We start from the raw sequence: 22565 nt of genomic DNA, 5'->3' as shown, positions 1-22565 counted from the left end.
TCCAGGACTACGTTATGCACACAAAAAATTAAATTTTGCAAACAATTTTTTTTGAAAATTGTTTGTTTAGGTACCAAATTTGGCTTTTGCAGTCGAAAATTATTTTTGTTGTCGGAAAAAATTTTGTTTTCGTCATCAAAAAAAGTTAGTTATACAATTTCCATATATGGAAAATATTTGATTAGAATTTTTCTTGACAAAAAAGGTTTTCCTTTTTATTTGTTACGATACACCAAGTTTTATGCCAAAACAAGAAAAAATTAGTTTGAAGATTCGATGACACCATTTAAGCAACATTTATGAAATTTGTATTATTAGTATTTTTTCGTAGACTTAGTTTATGGAGTTGTATGATTATCATTTTTGGTCTATCGAATTCAACAGGTGAAGCTTGTATGCAACTGTGCTCATGGCTTTGCATGTAAAGCAAGGCACACGGTTCATATACGTGAATATCGGAGTATTTTGCGCTACCTCCTCAGAAACTGGTTAGTCGTTTTTTTATAAATCTTTTAAAAAATCGAGCTGAAAAACTTTTTCTCTTACTACGAAAACAATATTGATCAAATTAGAAAGCAATTCAGTAATATCAGTTTCTTAAATTTCGAGATTTCCGAAACAAAAAATTGCTTAATTTTTCTTACTTGTTTCAAATCATACACCATGAGAAAAAGAAATATGCATATACAAAACGTGAATTTGTTAGCTCCAATAATAAGCTAATATAAAAAATTATTTAGTACTCAGCTTTTATAAAATTAATGTCATCTTTTTTTTGTGTACATCTTCAATGAGTAGCTTCGATGAATGCGATCTGTTTTGGTTATTTTTTTGATAAGTTATTCTATTTTCTCGTCAAAAAATAACAAAATTAGAAAGACTAGTAAGATAAAACTATATCAACAGATTGTATATTATCAGAAATCAATAAGCGAATTCGAAGCGCAGTTCAATGGAATAATTAATGGTACTAAGTGTACGACACTCTTCTTCATTTTGCTTAGGCTTAATCAGCACATGCGTCTGTCAAATCACTACCAGCAGTTGCCGCCCCCACCACAACAGCTCCCCCTACTCCCGCTCCAACAGAACCTGCGGCTGGTCCTACGTTAATAGAGCTCAGCCCGCCATCATCAGCTGTTTGTAGAACTCTTTGTTCGGCTAAAGCAATTGTGAACCAGATAAACACAACCAGAAGACAGTTAGAAAAAATATGAATCCAAGTAAATGCAAAAGTACTGCTTTTTTTTCGATTTCGAACATGGCGGACTCGCTTTTATACTTTTTGATGGCTGATCTGGTCTTATAATTGCTAAATGCTGCTCTTCTTTAACTCTTATGCGTGCCACTTCTGCGCATATTTGATTTCTTATTGATAGATTTCATGGCTTAATAGTTGATTGGAAATATTCTAGGAGAGATGATTTAAAGTCTATCGAAGCTAAACATGTGAAATTTCAAGCTACCTTTTGTAAAAGCGATGCCATAGGGGCGGATCTACAATTTTCTCGAGGGTGAGGGTGTTTTTTTTTGAAAAATTTCTGGGTCGGTCAGCCAAAGATGATGTGAAATAGTACTAAAGGGGGACCTTTTGTGCAGTCTGGGGGTCGAATCACTGGGGAGAGGGGGCGTCCCTTCTAAACCTTTGGATGAATTTTTGTCAATTGCGAAAGAAATAAATTGCTTTCACGGCTTTTTAGTGAGATTTTTTGGACTCAAATTTGTTTTTTTAGTGAGATTTTAATTTTTGTTTTGATATGGGCTTATGCAATTTTTTGGCTGGAAAAGTGAAAATTTTGTTCACGGTACTATTCACGGTATCAATACGCGACTTGAACTCATATTGCATCAATTGATGATTTGAGATGGTGTCAAGCTTTCCAAAAATGATTTCTTGAAGCTCACGGTAACAATTTTATAGAAGTTAAATTTGGTGTTAAATGGTGTATGGTAAAAACATTGTGTATTAGCTTTTTCAGTGTTTTTTTCGGTAAAAGATGGAACTATTTAAATGTACTAACTCCCCAGTATCCCGACAGGGCCAACTTGAACCCGTTCTCGCGACACATACTCGTAGTAGGTGTCGAAACTATCTCCCAATCCCGATGCTGTGGTTGTGGTCGACGTCTCAGGTGTGTCTAGGCAGAATGGGTACCCGATTTTTTAGTAATGATTTATTTACTAACTTCCTACACCTTTTCCCACCCTCTAGAGGTAAGAAACTCAAGCCAGGGAAAACTCTATCCTGAATATGGATAGGGATTTCTACCCTTAATTTGGTGTTGGTCCAAACAAAGTTTAATTGCACATGGGGAGATTCCAAGTTTTCGAACAACTTCGAAATTATTTACAAAATGAGATTTCAAATTATAGTTTAAAAAATGAGTTTTAAATAGCTCCGAGGTTAAAACAACAGCCACACTCTACAATTTGTTTTTGATTGGAGGAATTGGTTGAAATATTTCTATTCCAATAAAATTTCGCAGATCCAGTTCCAACAGGCAATGTGTCATGTGTCTAAGGTAAGGAACGATGCACTATTGTTTTTTCAACCTCTCGACAAGACGCGGATGCAACAACTGCCAAAGATTTATTAGAAGTTTTGTTGTAGTACACATATGTAGTATCTTCGGTCAAAAGATTGGCATTTACGAACTTAAGTGCTGGATTTGAGTGCATCAAGATACCTGGTGTTCATTTTTTCAATAATGATACTGGACTACTTTTGTTGACAGTGACATAGAAGGACTTTGCGCAAGACCCTAACATAACGCTCAGAGTTTGTGTGTAAACGGTTAAAATATAACAGCTTAAGATTATTTATTTGATCTGTGAACTTCTTTTTCCGTATTCGGGTTTGCTGTCGTCATCGTTTTCATTTGCCATCCTGTCTGTATTATTGTCCAAACGTTGGCCTTGTTTTTCTTTATACATTTTGAACATTTTCTTTTTTGGAAGAGTTAAAACACTTAGCGAAAGACTTTTTCCTTCTGCATAACCTGCGTTCGACACCACCGGATGGGCAGACGTTGAATGACTCACGGAGTAAGGGTTACCGCAGAAGTAACACGGATTTGCCTAGGTGTGGAAACATCTGTCAATCCCGCCTGATCTGCGGGATAAAATTTCTCAACTTCCGCTGTGTTGCAGGCGCTTGTCAGCTCTTGTTTCATTGTTGTTTGCTAGCGCAAAACTTGGATTTCTCTTGTTGTGCGGGAAGGTTTTCAAGAAGTCAGTTGACTCTGTGGCGGTTTTTTTAAAATTCAAACGCCAATCGCAGTGTTGCATGCTGATCTAAACTTTTCAGCGTGAGTGCGTTTTGTAAGTCAGTAGCTCGTATCCGTCCGATTAAAAAATCACTCGCCACATTCTTTCCAAGTGAAGCAGATCGCTTGTGCCGAAAGGCTGCAAAACACTTGCGTGCTTCCTTAAAGCACGTGTTGTACTGCTTGATACGTTCCATGGTTGCCTGTAATTTTTTTTTCAATCCATGAACGACAGGGCAATAAGGTCCCTACGTGTTAATTCTTTCGACAGCGCTTTCCAGCTCTAATTTCCAGGGTCGAAAGACAAATTTAAACGAGCTCTAGAGTCCGCTTCAAGAAAAAACCATTTCATGCCAATGCGAGGCTTTTTTTCCATCCTCATTTGCCTCCATGATTTTACAAGCCGCTGCTGCATCCCATTGTGGACGTTTTTTTTCTGTTCTAGATCCGATACTTTTTGTGGCTTTGAATCCACACTACGCGGTTGTTCATCACGTACTGTTCCCGGGGCTACTATGATTAGCGTTACATTGACGGTAATACCTATTGTGAGGCTGAATAGACAAAACAATGTCCCAACTGAAAGGGGAGGAGCGCAATGGTTCTCCCCAGAACATAGGGAGGCCTAGGTTGTCCGTCTTGTCATCGTTTACATGATTTGCTGGCTGCGCAAAGAAAACAACCGAGCTCTAAGGTTGATAAAACTCGGCACACTGCGAATAGTTTTTTGATAAATACAGGGTTTTTTAACAGTGAGTAAATAAAGGGTGTTAAATACAGGGGTAGATATAATAAGTAAAACACCATTTAGTTTCAGCATGAATCAACCTACGAAAAAAAAAATTCAGGAAAACCTGCCCAAGATATAGCCATTTTATGCCAATGAGTCAAAGATTTACTTCAACAACTTGTTTACACGTTTTTTTTTGTGGTTTAATGAATTTTCACTTCATTTTGCGCTGAACAAAATTCTATAGAGCTAAATCAAAACAACCGGATGAAATGAAATGAAACTGAATTTGATTTTCGTGTTCTCATTTTCAGTAGCAATTGGCAAAAAAAAATAATGGGAACAAAAATTGCTTGGATTTTCATCAGCTTTTTTCTGGTGCAATTGTTTTTGCAAGTTCTTGAACCAAACTTACACGCTTAAAACGGGTGAATTCAATTTGTAGTTACTCTTATATCAAGTGACTTTTTGTCCTCAATTTTGAACAAAATGGATTGAGCTGTTTTTTGGGTGTAATTTGGTTCCAAAACTTGCAAAAAACTTGCACCATAAATAGCTGGTAAAATTGCAATAACTTGTGTCCTCTTCATTTTTGGCCAATTACTACTGAAGTTGAGCAAAACGAGTTTGAAAACTCAATTTTAGTTCATTTCATCCGGTTGCTTTAATTCAGCACTATGTTTTTCAGCACAAAATGCAGAGAAAATTCATTGAACCGCAAAAAAAAACGTGTCGACAATATATGAATTAAATCTTTGACTCATTCGCGCAAAATGGTTATCCCTATTTGGACGAGCGGTACGAAAACGTACACAACTAAACACGATTGATATTAGCCAATCAGGATTGAGAATAGAGTGTAGTAGAGTAATAACGTAATGAAAGGGACGTATGCAGCAGCGTTCACTACAGCCAAACATACGTGCACGTTGATTTGTGGAAATTACTGCGTCATCCTGTTCGTGCATGTACGAATACCCGTAATGTAACCACTGTGTACATTTGAAACATTCATTTCTCTATATTGAAAACTACTACGTGTTTGCAAAAAATATCTTCATGTAGCCTATAATCTGTTGATTTATTGTGGGAAATAATTGTATCCTAGCCCAATTTGCATAACCTGGTTTTATTGACTATTGGTTTGGCCCTTTTTCGTACCAGCCGGTCCTGGCGGTCATGAGCAAAAAAACATCAACTTTTCCAAATTTCAGATAAAGTTGATATATGGCTGGGGCGTTTGAGTGCAACGTTTCCTGGGACAATGGCAACAACGATACAGTTTATTTGACGGATCTCGAGTTTGATTTGGATCTTTTCGTGGCCTATCGTGCAGATACAAACTGGGTTGGTCAGATTACGAATATTTACGACTGGAACGATGTGGGGATTCAAAATATTTGTGTTGTCGGGGCGATCCGGTGTGATTCACAGGATAGAATTTTATGGATCAGTTGTGGACAATGACAACACGCACAAGGTGGGAAAATCAGGGATGGTAGTTGTGAGGCTAGCAAAAATCATCCCAAAACACAAAAAATTCAAGTTGTATTTCGACAATTGGTTCAATTCGCCTGAACTGCTAGTCGCATTGGCCAAGGACGGCATACAATCGATAGGCACCCTCCAGCCTAATCGAGCAAAGGGACTTGTCTTTAGCAGTGGTCCCAGTACCATGCCCCGGGGAACATTTGAAGTAAAAGCTGCATTGGTGGATGGCGTAGATGTGTATGCCATACGTTGGATGGACAACCGGTACGTGCATCTTCTGAGCACCTTTTGTACGTCTTTGCCGGTTGCTGAGCTGAATCGCTTTGACCGTAAGCGTCGTCAATACATAAAGGTTACAGCACCTGCTGCAATTCTGGCGTACAACAACCATATGGGTCACGTAGATGAAGTAAACTCATATATTGCCAGATACAGAATGACTACACAAACCAGAGCCAGATACTACATATTTCTCCACTTTGTCAATATGATCGCCACCAATTTCTGGGCAGTTTATCGCCGCGATTGCGAATTGGATAACGTACCAGTGAAAGACCGGCTGAGTCTGTTTGCGTTCAAAAGCCAGCTAGCTTCCAGTTTGATGAGGGTCAATGTGAGTTCGCGCGGTGTTGGCCGGCGCAGTACAGTCGATCAACAGATCGCTGCTAAGCGAAAGCGCGGAGGTAGACGGACTCCTACGCCCGCGCCAGATATTCGGACCGATAATGTTGGCCACTGGCCAGTTGCATCCGAAAGGGGACCCCGCTGTAAACTCCCAACTTGTGAAGCACGTCCGGTTACAAAATGCGAGAAATGTGATGTATTTTTGTGTATAACTGCTAAGAATTGCCTTAAACAATTCCATGGGGTGTAATATATCATGTTTTAAACAACTTATTCGTACCGCCCGCCGGATGGACCACATGCGCCCATTGGTACGAAATTCATAGTCACTGGATTGCAATTTTAAAATTCTCGCATTTTTAGTAATTAATGGTTGCCAATTGGTGCCCAAATGCGAGAAATGAGCTAGTTTCGCTTACGTTTTAAGTACCTCGTCCAAATAGGGTTATATCTTGGGCAGGTTTTCCCACAAAAAAGGTTTTGTCGTAGGCTGATTCATCGTGCAACTAAATGTTGTATTATCTATCTGAAACACCCTGTAGTGTAAACATGTAATTTGCCAAATGCTTTTTGTACAAAAAAGACTGGATATGATTTGTACCAAAAAAAATACCCAAAAACGCATTTAGATTGGAGATTTTTGAAATTCGTTGTGCTGGCATCGTTATAATTTTAGCTCTAATCAGAAAAGAACTAAAACAATTGTATCGTAAACCAATAATACAGACAGATTACCTAAATGGCGCCAACAAAATGCGAGTTATTCCACATCTGGTGGATGAATTTGAAGCCAGTTTAGCAACTTGACAAAAAATGCAGCGTATAGAAAAATATGTTTATGCGCGCATAACAATGGCTTTTGTTATTGAAATCTTTTTGCTTTTAATCCCTAAACTGGCCATGAAAAAAATTGAATGCTGTCATTCATAAGTTTTGAGATTAATCCAAGTTATAACTATGTAATATATAAAAGGCGTTTTCGATGTCCATGTCACTAACCTGCTGAACAGTTTTTGTTCTTTGCATACGTGCACAAGCTGCTTGGTCCGCCGTTCGGTTCACACAGTATGTATGAACAAATAATGTAAGCGGACTCCACGCTTTCAAAGAAACCCTCAGCCGGAGTAGAAAATCGGACCTAATGGTTGAATACAATCAAAAGTTAAACAAAAAGATTCAGTGGTTCTGTTCCGACCCCAGATAGTTTTCTGAAAAAAAAAAATCATTTTTCTCGATATTTTTTAGTCCTTTTCCTATGCATCAAAAATAAATTGATGACAGGTTACTTAAAACGTTTAGTATTGTCTTAGACTGTTTATTAGCTCAAATTTAATTGCATCTTGAAAATGCAGTTTAATTTTACATGAGTCGCAGTTGCATACAATTATAATAAATTGTGTGTGTAACATCCGATCATGAAACTAATCTATGAAAACAAAGAAATATGTTGCTTTCAGTCCGATTTATGGATCATCTTAAAAAGCAATTATTTACCAGCTTATACTTTATTACAATCAATCAGGTGCAAGCAAAATCTTTTCCTTTTTCAATATTCGAGATTGACAAAGTTGTTAGGAAAACGTGGAAAAATAACGGTGAAATAAAGCATCGGTAATTTTTACGATACTCACAACGTCAGAGGTCGCAGGCATAGGGTTGTATGATGAGTTTGAGACTGTTTGAACTGGACAAAATTCCTCTAAAATAGTTTCTTGGCCGGTCGCGGGGTCGTCTAGGTTTGTATTATTTGCTAATGTACAGTTTTCAGCGACCATCTCATAGTCATCGTTCTAAAAAAAATTCAAAGTTATACAAAATTAAAAGGTGATTACTTCACAGCATTAGAGCAAAAAAAGTATCATTATGTTAAAAAGAGATAAAAAAAAGGCAAGCACTATGTTTTTTAGCCATATTTGAAATTTTTGGTACACATCGGTATCCAGTTTTAAGCGTCATTAAAACAACGTTAACCCATCGACTGTTCGACATAATTGTAATCGGATATAATCAATTATAAAAAATTGTTTTTATTCCAATTCATACTCATATGTTTTGCACAAAAATCTATCATAATAGATAAAAAGCCTTTTAGTTTTCCCACTTTGTTTGCGACCTTGCATCTGAATTGCTAATAAATTATACTTTCCGTAGGCGTTGCTTTATGTGGTGCAATCGAGAAAAATGCTTTGGAAGTTTCAAACCATTTCAAATTTATAACGTTTTCATGTTTTAATTTCTTCTTCAATAGAGTTTTTTCATGATACGCGATTTTAGTTTTTTAATCAAAATTTTAGCGCATTGCTTTAATTTCAAGATTTATTTGCAAATACTAATTATCACCTACCGCGGGAACCATTCAACTTGTATCGATTTGAAAAGTTTAGTGCAGATGGTGAAAACTGGCGTTTTCAGACCCAGAAAAAACAGGTCAATTTTTGAAACCAACTTGCAAGTGAGGGCAGCACTGATCGTTTGCTGTTAGTTTTGCTCAAATTTCATGTGATTGTTTTCAAAAATCCTCCTTAAAAACAAGCATTTTAGAGAAAAACACCTGAATTTGCGCTTAGCTTTGTCCAGTGTTAAATCTTTTAATTAAAAATTTACATTAATTGACAGAAAATGATCTGAACTACTTTTCTGAAAGTCTTATTATTTTATTTGAATCACATACCAGTTTGTTTTTTTTCCGGGTCTATAAATGACAGAATTCTTCATCTGCACTACTTTTACATCGCAGCGAGCTCTTTCTTGAAAAAAAAATAATGTTTATGCCACGTGAAACAATCTCAGCGGCAAATTTGAAAAAATCAGTAAGAAAATTTAAACTTTGCTGTTTCTTGCTTTCATTAATAACTTAAATGCAAGTGAGGAAATGTGGAATTTTCAGACTTAGATTGCATTGGTAAATCTGACAGCAAAAACTAATAATTTCATAGAGATTAGCTCTGGTAATTTGCTCTTCGTATATGTAAAAGTTTTGCTGGAAATCAAGGTAAATTTTCTCTAAAATGGACATTAAAAACAGGCACTATAGAGCAAAAACTTGAATTTGCGCTGCGCTTATTTTTGTTCACTATTGTAGGTTTACTTATGGGAGTGAACACTTTGCGAATAAACGGAGTAGAAGAAATTAATCAGACCAGGTCACTCATTTTAGAGGAGAAAATTGCCATGTTCAAAGTGACAAATTTCCTCGATTCGGTTATTTCTTCATACCATCAAAAAACCTATTTTAAATAACGAAAACTGGCATTTCAGAACCGAAAACTGGTAGGTGATTCAAATCAAAAACTGAAACATTCAGAGAGGGTAATTCAGCTTATTTTCTGTCAGTTGATCTAAATTGTTAAACTTCTAAGTAAATTTTGTCCAAAATCGTCTCCGAAATTAAAAATTGAAACCTGAATTTGCGTATATATTTGACCACTAGTGTAACTAATTCCAGTTTGCTGAAAATCCAGTTTGCTTCTTTTGCTGAAGCTTATTCAGGTTGCTAGCAAAAAAGGCCAGTTTTGATTTTGTTCTTTTTTATATGCTCGCATGAAAATAGAGATGACGCAACAACTCTGAAATTTTATAGAAAGCGACAACTTTCAAGGTTTGCAAATTAGTTTTAAACTTAAAAATGCAGGCGGGCGCGTTATACGGCTCGTAATTTTGCATACCCTCTGTCGGCAAGCTCGCAGCACGTTAGCGTGACTGCGGCGGTGAGTATACTGCAAGTTGTCTTTTGTTGCGAGTTGTCGCTTTACCCTAAATGGTGATTGGGTCTTACCCGTTTGGTTTCTTCGGTCTGTACATAGAGTTGGGTGCCAGCAGTTACCAAAATGACCCCCGCTGTGCCAGGGTTTCGCTTCGTAGAGAAAGTATTGCTTCTGTAGATGTTTCCCTTTAAGGCCAAAATGTCATCTTCCTCCAAATTATCGTAGATCGGTGGGTGTTCTACAAGACAGATTTTTTTTTGCTTTTTTCAGGCCAAAATCAAAGTACTAGACTTGAGATTAGTCAATCACATGAGTGGGTTTCTTAACAAAAAAAAACATAATAAGCTGACGTGGAGCGAAGCTTTGCTTCAGTTGCCATACACTACAAACATAACAGGGACTATCAGCCAACAAAAATGAGACAAAAGCCACAAAGCAGAACTTTAGAGGGAAAAAAACGTTTCGAAAAAACTAGATCTATCAATTTTTTATACGTTTGCCTCGAATGAAGATCATTTCGAGAAAAAATATTCAAACATCCGATTGTCAGCGTTACATGAGTTACATTGTTACGGTAATTGAGCAGACAATACTTGGATAGACACTTTTTCAACTGCAAAACCCCCAACGTAAATCCAATATAGCATCAAAAAAAACTACCAGGTTGTAGCAAAAGTTAGTACCCGCATTGGAGTTCCATGAATATAAATCGATTATAATTGAGTTTCCTTGACAGTGTCCGCAAAAATGAAAACAAATAGATTTTATTCAATTAAAAAAGGATTATAATATTACTATTTTTCGAGGCAACAAAATCCTTTTTTCATCCATTATAATCGATTTTTTTTCACTTCTGTAGACACTGACAATGAAACAAAATTAGAATAGATTTTTTTCCATTTAACTGAGATAACGAATTTCAAAACACATATAATCTTTTCTACGTTTTAAACTAAAGTTGGTTACGTTGGTTACTTGTTGTTCAATTTAACTGTTACTTGTTGGGGGGGTTGTTCAGCTGGGGTGGATGTGTTTAAGTGGGGGGTGGTAGAGTGGGGGAGGGGGAGCAAAGGGGCAAACGTAAGGGGATTGAAAGGGAGCAAAAAGGCAAACGTTAGGGGGGGGGGAAGAACGTAACGGAATCTTTTTGCAAATCGGGTTTAGGTTTAGAAATGGGTTAGGCCGTACGATCGCTTTGCAAAGTTTCGCATCACTCACTTGATAAATGCCGAAATTCTTGCAAAATTTTGCACGAAGCGCGAAACAAAATTAAAGTGGAAAAAAATCCATTTTTTTGTGATTTCCTACTTATAAAACCCATTATAATGGATTCCAAATGAATTATAATGCATTTTGTTTTGGCGAGAAAAAATGGATTTAAATCCATTTTTAGTCCAAAAATTTTCTTGTCTGAACGTAACATGGGTATCAATTATTTTTACTTTTTTATAGACCACGAAAACCCATTTTATTCTATTTGTTTTCACTTTTCTTAAGTGCGGGTAAGATTCATTTTTTATGCAAAATTGAGCTTGTGTTTTGACCTCCAGAATAGACTGTTACACGGAAAAATTCTAATGAATACTAGGAAAAAAAACTCGCAATAACAAGTGAATAAATAACACCAACATCCTTTTGTATTTAACTTTTAGGTACATCCACTTTTAGGTACTTCATAACCGCAATTGCGCTTCGTGAGATTTAAATCTAAAATATTTTTCAATATCTGTTTTATCTTTTTTCAAGATGATTTGAATTATATAGAAAAAAAGTATACAAATTGTAAAAGTGCGCACATACTATTGTAAAGGTGCATATATACTACTGTAAAAGTGCACATATACTACTGTAAAAGTGCACATATACTATTGCAAAAGTGCACATATACTATTGTAAAAGTGCACATATACTACTGTAAAAGTACACATATACTATTTTAAAAGTGCACATATTGTAAAAATGCACATATACTATTGTAATTGTGCACATATACTATTGTAAATGTGCACATATACTACTGTAAAAGTGCACATATACTATTGTAAAACTGCACATATACCATTGTAAAAGTACACATATACTATTGTAAATGTGCACATATACTATTGTAAAAGTGCACATATACTATTGTAAATGTGCACATATACTATTGTAAAAGTGCCATATACTATTGTAAAACTGCACATATACCATTGTAAAAGTACACATATACTATTGTAAATGTGCACATATACTATTGTAAAAGTGCACAAATACTATTGTAAAAGTGCACATATACTACTGTAAAAGTACACATATACTATTGTAAATGTGCACATATACTATTGTAAAAGTGCACATATACTATTGTAAAAGTACACATAAACTATTGTAAAAGTGCACATGTACTACTGTAAAAGTGCACGTGTACTATTGTAAAAGTGCATATATACTATAGTAAAAGTACACATATACTTTTGTAAAATGGCTGCATTACCGACGACGGATACGCTCTGTGAGAAAGAGACGGACTCCCCGATGTTGTAGAGGCACTGCACATTCGCAGTGAGAGGCACGATCCGAGTCACCATCGGACTCTGTCCTAAAATGAAAACAAACAAACAATGGACCATGTTAGCACCCATACCCCTAAGCCCATTTAGGGAGGGGGATAACAACTTGATTCTAGGCTGAAGCTTGCTTTCAAATCAAACATAATCGAGTACTTTACGACCAGCACTAAGCAATTCGAATCCAAATTGAAAATGGGGAGGATAATCTGATCATTGTCTAATTAGGGGCCACATTTTTGCGTTTTTCTGTCGCACTTATCATTTTATTCATATGAACAAAATTAATGTCGCTGTTCATAAAAGTAATATAAAACCGACAATGATTGCCTTGAACTCATTTTGATCTGGCAGTTTTGATTTATTAGATCAACTTGCAAACTAAAATCTTTATGTTCTTTGCCTAAAAAATTTTATAAAGCTTCCTGTTTCGATCGGTCCCAACAAACAACAATACGACAACAAAAATCAATCTAAATTTCTTTTTTGGTGGCTTTATGATCATGACAAATTTCGCCTGCTTCTTACGCAATCCTATCTAACCTATATAATTTTTCTAAACCTTTATATCTAACTAACTTTTTATAAATTATATTCATATTTTTTCTTTCTTTTTTACCGTCGATGTAACAGGAGTCTCTGACTATCGTGGAGTAATAGTAAAGATTATCGGCTTTGTATTCACGCGTGGACAGACACTCGGGAAAAGTGAAGTTGAAGATGTAGTGGTTTCCGTCATCCGAAAGATAGATGTGACTACAACACACAAGGGTACATGTATGATATTTGGGTGAGAGGAAAAAGTAAGAACAAAAATAGATCCCGCGTTTGAGGGGGAGAAGGAAAGTTATTGTGCAATTTAAGTTACCTGTTTCTCTAAAACGCAAGGTACATGACTGAAGCAAGTATTTATTGTTCCGACTTTCGAAGAAAGTGAGGAATATATATATACCCGGGGTAGTTTTTTTTAAATTCAGACAGATTTTAGAAAAGTTGATTGCGCATAGGTATCGATCCGGAAATCTTGAAATTGCCATGCGAGTATGCTTTAATTAGACTAAAGTGCGACGTTGCTGCCGGAATAAAACTTTGAAAGGTTGTTTCAATACGCGAATTATTTATGTGGCAATTTATCCGCCTTCATAACCATTCCAAATTAAACTGACGCAGCTAATTGGTCTTATTGTTCCAATTTTTGTAGCGAAAGTATGTTCCGACTTTCGTACCGAAATTAACGGAATATTTTTGCTCGGGTAGTTTTTTCATCAGCCAAGTTTCGACTTTTCATTGAGCCACTTTTGACGGATTTTTTATAGCATTGAAACGGTATTGTTGTCCTGAGCTTAAACTTGAAAAGTTATTTTACCTCTGATCATTTTTCGTAAAGTTATGGGGGTTTAAGATTGCCATTTTGGCCAATTTGGGACAATTAACGCGCGATATATTTCGCGCTATTAACGCTTAAGCGGAGATTTAATCCGTCTTAGAAATCGTTCCAAGTTGGTGGTTGAAACAAGCTTATTTGCCCTAATTGATTTGTTACGAGTAGTCTTGTTTGCCATAAATGATTTGTTACTAGGACCAAAAAATATCACTTTGTTTTTTATATGGCGTGTGGGAAGATGATTATCACAAAAAATCCCAAATTTAAGAAACAAGGTATTGTCAGCCTAAAAATTTTAAAAAAATTTGTTAAAACTTCGTATGCCAAAATTTATTCCAGACCAATTAATGGGCAGTCGGATCAATCACGGCTTTGTTATGATACTAGCAGTCTTGTTTTTAGTTATTGGGAAAACTCCAAGTTTTGAAAGATAAACCTTCATACTCATACGAGGTGTTGTGTTTTCAGTTTGCATGCATTGCGCAAATGACACTAACAAACACGTACGGATCATGTTTCCAAATTTGATTGAGGCCATAAAATTAATTCAGTCAAATGTAGAAAAACTCAAATTATGTCAACAAAAATCTTTGTTTCGACAACACTTTATTTCCAAAAAATAATGCAAATTCCAAAAAAAAGACATTTTTTGACTGTTTTCAACTGAATTTCAAAAAACAATACTTGCTTGGAAAAAATTATGCAGCAGCAGGTGAGAAAAATGTGGACAAGGCCTCGATATGATTCATTTTGTTAATATCTAAATTAAAAACAAAGCACAAAGTTCTCTGAGACTTATAATTATCATTGTCGGCAACGCTGTTGACCACACATCATTCGCTGGTTCTCAAAATATAATCCAATACTACTCGTGGGATCGAAGAAAAAAAAACAGTGTTCTCTGGATTCGGGAGACTACTGTCTTTGATTACAGATCGCATTAAAGCGGCCTAAATTTTCAATGCAAGTAGGGGCGGATCGAGGGAGGAGGAATTTTTGAAAAAAAAATTGAAAACTTAGTCGATTTTTTCTATGCTCAAAATCAGTATAAAGACCCTGTTTTGACGAAATTTTCTGCGCCGCACGCAAGGTTTTGAAAAAAATCGGCGCGCTCTCCCCCTCAAATTTAGGCGCCTGTAGAAAACATTAGGGTCGGTCAGCCAAAAATGGATGCCTCAAAATAGTACAAAGGGTGGACCCTTTGGGTCGGCATGGGGTCGAATTGCAGAGCAGGGGCGTCCAACCCCTCCCTAATTCCGCTATTGCTTTACAGGCATTTGGTTGCAATTTACACACTAAAAAGGACAGTGGAATCCAAACCCATAATTTTCACCACCGTATATAGAGTTAAAACTTTGATCGCAGAATCGGCTGGCAAAAAAAAAACAGGTCTTTTTTCTTCTTAACACAGATCTTTTCTGGAAATAGAAAAACCACACACCGACGTTGTAATTGCACCCCAAGATTCAAACGCGGTCAAAGAAGTTACTCACTCATTGTTGGTTCCAATGCCTGTAACATTTGCAGTGTAGTTGCATTCTTGTGGGCTGCCTACGTACAGAATGAAGGTTTCGTCTGGGCCTAAAGACAAGATTTCAATGCTTTTAGTTTCATGTCATTTTAAAAATAAAATTTGAGGTGAAATTGAAGAAAACAACCGCCGATTAACTTGGCTTACTCTGGGTTCCTTTCAGTTGCAAAATAAACTTATAACTAATTATAACAAGACTGCTCGTATCAGGGCTAAGCCCTCATAGTTTCGACTGACTTTTGAGGTCTATGGAGCAGTAATAACATGAAAAAATTAATTGTAATTAATTTTTCTTTATTTGAGATTTTTTGTGAAAATCATCAACCCACATGCCATATAAAGTACAAACTGATCGATTTTGCTCCTAACAAATCAATAACGGCAAATAGGCTTCCTTCAACCAATTTGGATTGATTTCTAAGACGGATTAAGTCTCCGCTCACGCGTTAATAGCGCATATGTATCGCGCGTTAATTGATGCAAATTGGCCAAGATTGCAAATATTTAAACCCCCATAATTATACGAAAAATGCTCACAGGTGAAGTATTTTTTGAAATTTAAGCTCAAGACAATACCTTTTCAATGCTATAGAAAAAAATTCCGTCAAAATGGCTAGTTAAAAAGTCGAAATTTGGCTGAAGAAAAAAAAACACTAGCACAAATATTCCATTACTTTCGTTACGAAAGTCGGAACAATAAAGATAGCCACGGTTGTTGTTGTTGTGCAAGCAGTGCAGAATGATCACAATGATTTATAAAATAAATCGAAAATGAACAATTTAAAATTAAAAAAAAACGTTTTTTTTTAAATGTTTTGTTTAACTTTCATGCTGTTTTTTTTCCTGAAAAGGAGAATGAATTACGTAGAAAAATTAAACTATTCAGGCCAATTTTTTTCGATACTGAGACACTTTTCGAACTTTTTTGAGTCCCGCCTGAAAAGGTGTTTGTATGATACCACACTTGAACCGCTACAATGCATGAAATCGGGCAAAAACACACAGCGCAATCGCTTCTTCCCTTCATTTCGTGAAGCGGTCGGAACAATCGATCGGATTTTTTTAAATTTCTACGACGCGCTTTAATTTTTGTGAAGCGGTCGGAACAATCAATCAAATTTTTTAATTTTCTACTGCGCACTCCAACAATTGAAATTGCACCTGCTTATTTATTAACAATCTCATTTAAAAAAAATTAAATGCAAGCCGAAGGAAAGTTTATTTAAGGGATGCAGCCTCATTGCTAAGAAGGGGTCCAAATATTGATTTTTAATCCTTTTAATTGTAAAAACGTCTCCATAAATTGTTTCAATACAGAAATATTTCATTATTTTAAAGAATGTGTAAATTTCAACTAACCAACTCCTTCGAGAGCCAAGCTCTTATTCATTGTGATAACAAAACGGCCTTCAGAACATTGTAGTTGAGTTTTATCTCGAATATCCATCTGAGTTAATGCGCCCACCCAGACTAAATTAGTGCACGCAGTAAACGCAACCCACAGAATTACTCCACGAAAATAAAACATTCTGGTTATACCAAAGCAACAAACCAACAGAAAGTGGTTTTTGGTATGAAAATGTACAATTTCTTTGATTATTTGCGCGTTCACTTTTACATTGTGGTCAATTTAGTCTCGAATCAATGCGCGTTGTGATGATGTGATGACTTTTAACTATTTTAATTTGCGTTTTTTCAGCTTTCAATGATTTCGTTGCCAAGAACTTCAAACGCCTATAACTCTTAGTATGGTTAGCTGCTCAAGTTTTCTGTATTATCAACGTTGCTTTTGTCAATGTACTTTAAAGCATTAACTGAAACTTATATTAAATCTCACTCAATTATTAACAACACGCACATTGACTTATGCTGAATAAAATCACAAAAAAACTGAAGTTACATAGTTTGAAAAATTTGATGGAGATGAAAAAAATTAGGAAAATGATATCCTTTGAAACAAGTTAGCGTCAGAAAAAAACTGCCCCAAAAATTTTGTACTTAAGTCTGCCAGCGATAGTTTGACTACACTGATTCATCCACAAAACTATACTCAAGAATTGAGGTTACGTTCAACTGCTCGCTAATTTCGGTGACGAATAGTTAGTAGTATATGCTGATGGAGAGCCAAGAAGGCTGGCGGGGGAACCCCATGTATTAAGTAAGGGTTTAGATATAACTTCAGATGGGGAATAGATAGCTTTAATTTGGGTATATTGCTTGACATTGTAAAAATGGACGGAAAATTCAGTTTTTAAAAAAAAAATTTACAAATTTTTTTGTTAAAATTTCTGTTCACTTTATCGGAATTGCAACAAACAATCTGGTAAAGATAATGCATAGATAGTAAAAGCACCAGAACTGAAAAATATTTTGTATCATTGTAAGACAATCGCGAAAATTGTGGTTTCTCAAATGTCAATTGCTGTAAGATTTGCAGTAGTTTGTACTAAATTTTGTTTTATTCAGTGTTCTATTTTTTTTGCTGAAACAAGCTGAAAGGAGCTGAAAAAAATGCTCGGAAAATCATTTTGGTCGACCTAAGAAAAGCCGACGAAATTTTCGAAAACCTTTTGAAAGTCCGCAACCATCCCCCTCCCCTAGAGAAAACCCTAGATCCGCCACTGAGTATATGTCAACAATTCAAACTTTTTCCATCCTACATTTTTTTTCAAACGATCATTAGATTTAGCAAACTAGTGAAGTTTCATGCAAAATTGCCATAATCAGATATTACCCTAAATTTCTGTCAAAGGTTTCCGGCAAATTGTCTGGGTGAGACAAAACTAGAACTAGGGCAACAAATCGTCTGACCAAAATTTAAAAAAAAATCAATTTCAATCTAAATTGCCATAAACCCTTTTTTTCTACTCAAGTTTTTTATCTTTATTATATCCCAGTTTCAGAGTTCAGAGATCGTTTAAGAAAAATTAGGAGAATTTTGGAGATCAATTTCAAAACCTTTAGCTGATAATTCACGACTTTAATTGAAAGCTGCTAAAATTTGCTGGTTTTTTTTTAGTGTTCCGACTTTTGTAACGAAAGTAACGGAATATTTGTGCTTGGGGTGGTTATTTTTTCCTCAGACAAATTTCGACTAATTAATAAGCCAATTTTGACCGTTTTTTATCGATCAAAAAGCATTGTTGTTCTAAGCTTAATTTTGAAAAAAAATATATATATTTCACCTGTGTTAAATTTTGTTGAAAATATGAAGATTTAAAGATTGCCATTTTGGCCAATTTGGCACAATTAACGCGCAATTGCGTAAGCGGAGATTTAATCCGTCTTGAAAATCGTTCCGAATTGATTGAAAGAAGCTTACTTGCCATAATTGATATGTTACTACGAGCAAATATTGTCACGTTGTACTTTATATGGCGTGTGGGGAAATGTTTTTTTACAAAAATCTCAAATTAAAAAAAATCAATCCATTTTATTACATTTATTTTCTTCCGTGTTGTTACTGCTCCATAGACCTTGAAAGACAGTCGAAACAATCACGGCTTCGCCCTGATACGAGCAGTCTTGTTATATTTATGAACCAAAAAAAATTACTTTGATTTTGTTGGTCTAAATACGCTAGTGGAGTCTGCTAATGCAAAATTACAAATTCTTGAAAACTTTTCCTAAAAGCTTACATCAACTTAACGATCGAGGATGTGAGTTTGGATCAATGATATAAAAATTTTACAGCTAAGTTTGGATTATTTACTCTAGAAAACAGATTGATCAAACTCTTGTGATCTTAACAAAACTGCTCGTAGATCAGGGTAACGCCCTGAATGTTCCGACTGTCCCTTAATATATATAGAATAGTCTGTGAGAAAAAATTATAATGAAAATTTATAAATTTTGGACAACATCAGAGGGTGAAACTAGTGCCAGTTCAATTTGGAACAATGTTGTTGTGCGAGACAATTAGCCACGCATAAATAATTCGTTCGCGTTACGCTCTCATCATTGTGAATAAACTCTTAAAAACGCGCATAGTTTGGTCCAGAAAATGGCCAATTAGGCAATTTTTAAAACCCCAGAAATTTACAAAAAAAAAATCGGAGGTAAAATATCTTTTTTAATTTGAACCCAGGAAGTTGATATCTTCAATGGGGTAAAATAAATGTTGAAAACTTTTATTTCAATCTGCGAAAAGTGACTAAATAAACAAAACCACACCGAGCATAAATGTTCCGTTCTCTTCGAAAGTCGGAACAAAAACATTTTCGTGAATTTAGATTGGCTTAAAAACGCCAATATGGCCAAATTGCGGAAAATATTGATGCCTAAAGCATGGGCCGGAAAAAATAGTTCAGTGACGCCATTAATTGATGAACAATCGAATAGCCATTAAGCCCAGCATCAATAAAAAAAAAATGTTTTTTTTTTCGTCAAGCATCAATTCATAACTTGTTCTGTTTCCATATTTAGAAATCAAGATGAGTCATCCAGTTGACATGACCGCTACCAGTTTATCGGATCGTTATTTTCACTTCCCTTCCACCCTTCATTTTGAGTTCAGATTCTACCGAAAAATTTACTCAACAGAACATAATTTGATTAATCTCAACAAAAGTTGAAATCTGCAAAAATCTGCAAAATTGATATCTGCAAAAACGTAAAAATTGAGGGATGAGCTTTGAGCCAATAATTGTGCAAAAAAAATTGCTTTGAATCTTGCTTTCATCTAGTTAAGAGGAATGAATCGAGTAAAAATGAAAAATATCAGAGGTGTTCAGGAGAAAGCGAGCTTATATATAATTTCAAATTACATGCATTTCAGCTCATTCCACTTTTAATATGAAGCAAAAAAACATTAGAAGGAATTTAATGCTACTCGTATTTACTGAACGAAATTTATATCAAACAGTGTCAAGTATTTTTAAAGGTGTTTTTTTTAATCTTTCAAACTGTATATCATTTTTTTTTTCAATACAATTAAAAAAGACCTGGTATTTCTTTGAGTTACTCAAAAGAAAAACTGCAAAAATTTTATGATATCCTTTTTGTTGAAGAAGATGTTGATTCTATTTTTTTCTTAAAAAATGGTTTTCTGTAGTGTGCAAAACAAAATTAGCCCAATGAATAGAACAAATTTTACAGAAAACTATTCAAAAGTTTAATTTTACCTAAATATTGACCATCAAACTTTCACCAACTTTCAATTTTAGCGCTGAGATTAACTTCGAAAAAAGATATATAATTTTTTCTAAAAAAATCAAAAATTGAAATTTTTTACATTATTCTTTTTCTTATGATTTTTTTCCATTAATAGGTCCTTGTTCACACAAACCACTCTGATTTCTTAAATTTCATTGGGATTCTATTTTTTCGAACTCTTTCTGGGAAACAATTTGAAACGGAAAGTCTTGTAAACTGTTTTTGAAAACTTTTAAAACGTAGGTTTCAAAACTAAAAAATTTCCAGCGATTGGATCTAAAAAACATGAAACGTTTTGTTTTTTGTGTAAAAAAATTTCTGATCGGACACGACAGAAACTCAAAAATGAATCAAACAAGCAAAAATCTTAAACGAAAATGTGCTTTCCAATATCCAATAGCACACATTTGATAGAAGTTTTGAATAGATTTTGCGTAATATTTGATATTTTTGGCTTATTTTGTTAGTTTTCAGACGTAAAATGGATATTACTTGAGGCTGTGAAAATTAGGTGCAGTAGACACACGAAGCTCTTATTTTGCTTCAGTTCATTGTTTCCATTGCAAAATTTTAAAAGGAATAACTTTACAGACACTTAGTAATCTGTATCAAAGTATGAAGCGATTCATAATGAAACGAGTCAGCTATTGTCTTCTGTGTTAGGTTGATAATGTATCGTCCAAGTTTCTCACAAAAAACATCACAGTTCAATGAGCAAACTATCATAAACTTTTTAAATTGGCAACAAATATAGAATTCGAGAGTCACAGGAATTTTAAAAATCAATCGTGTCTAAAAAATTTTGGAGAAAAAACTTTTATATATATATGAAGAAAGTTGATTAAAATTAAGAACTGAGTACGGAGAAAAGTGTTTATTTGCTAGAGGCAATCATTTTTTACAAATTACTAATTGCGATGCTATAATTGAAATTCACACCTACTATAAGAATGATCCGAATTTTAGTTTCAGATTGTTAAGATTTCCACTACTTTTTTCGTGAATTTGAAACACTTCCCAACTGAAGATAGAAAAACAAAAAAAGTTGTAATTTTAAATGTCATTTAAAAGTGTCAATTTCAATTATTGCATCGCAATTAGTAATTTGTAAAAAGGATTGTCTCCAACAAGTAAATACTTTTCTCCGTACTCAGTTCTCCATTTTAATCAACTTTTCCTCATATGCATAAAAAAGTTTTTTCTCCAAAGAATTTTAGACATGATTGATTTTTAAAACTCCTCTGACTCCCGAATTCTATACTTGTTGCCAATTTAAAAAGTTTATGATAGTTTTCTCATTGGACTGTGATGTTTTTTCATTTGAGAAACTTGGACGCTGCATTATCAACCTCACACAGAAGACAATAGCTCACTCGTTTTATTGTGAATCGCATCAATATGCACAAAACAATGACCAAAAAAGTTAAACACTTTTCTTTATCAGTTTTGACTCATGATTCCAGCTTTGAAATTTCCGTAATATGTCTTAAAATGCAAAGCCGTGAATTTAGCTGGATTCAATGTTATTTTTCGTTCAATTTCGAGCGAGCTAAGCCATCGAGTTAGGATTGTTATACCAAATTTTTTTTTTTCAGATTTCCAAGCTAAAATTTTATTTAACTGTAAAAGAACACTTAGATGCATAATTTAGTGCTTACTTGCAAAAAAAATTTCAAAAAACTTTAAATCTATTGGTTAAAAAACTTTCAATCTATTGGTCAAAAAACTTTCAATCTATTAGTCAAAAAACTTTAAACCTATTGGTCAAAAAATTTTAAAAAATGTTAAAATTTTAAAAAATATTTCATGATCGTCCTTTTTTTGAAGATAAATGTTTCTAATAATGTCTAAGTCACTGGGTTTCTACGCGGTTGTATAGTTTTCAAATCACACCATGCACTAAAACTGACAATATTCTGAAGAAAATAAACTTTTTAATGAATATTGTTAGAGCATTCTGTGCTACTTGCACAGCAACCGGCTATCGATGTTCGATTTTAAATTCGGCGCACAAAATTTTGCCCTGCATAAAGGGAGGATTTAGATCGGGGCAGGGAGGACGCCTCCCCTCAGGGATTCGACCCCCTGCCGACCCAAAGGGTCCCCCTTTTGTACTATTTTCAGATATCCAT

General features: G+C 34.9%; 2 protein-coding genes across 5 annotated transcripts in view; one reads left to right on the top strand and one right to left on the bottom strand.

Annotated features, from left to right (window-relative positions):
- Nucleotides 1–22565, top strand: part of LOC134840587 (succinate--CoA ligase [GDP-forming] subunit beta, mitochondrial-like) — a 485398-nt gene that overhangs the window by 222987 nt on the left and 239846 nt on the right. The gene's annotated exons all lie outside the window — the stretch shown is intronic.
- Nucleotides 611–16967, bottom strand: LOC134840585 (uncharacterized). Its single transcript, XM_063856497.1, has 9 exons — nucleotides 16639–16967; nucleotides 15242–15329; nucleotides 12984–13120; nucleotides 12292–12396; nucleotides 9887–10053; nucleotides 7743–7901; nucleotides 7111–7249; nucleotides 2022–2138; nucleotides 611–1161 (listed from the first exon to the last, which is right to left on the bottom strand). The coding sequence occupies exons 1-9, from the start codon at nucleotides 16805–16807 to the stop codon at nucleotides 1007–1009; spliced, it is 1236 nt and encodes a 411-aa protein (XP_063712567.1). The 5' UTR covers nucleotides 16808–16967; the 3' UTR covers nucleotides 611–1006.

Source organism: Symsagittifera roscoffensis, chromosome 2 (assembly GCF_963678635.1).
Source record: "Symsagittifera roscoffensis chromosome 2, txSymRosc1.1, whole genome shotgun sequence".
Classification (NCBI taxonomy): Eukaryota; Metazoa; Xenacoelomorpha; order Acoela; family Convolutidae; genus Symsagittifera; species Symsagittifera roscoffensis.
The sequence above is the reverse complement of the archived record's forward strand: the minus strand, read 5'-3'. Positions and strand labels throughout refer to the sequence as shown.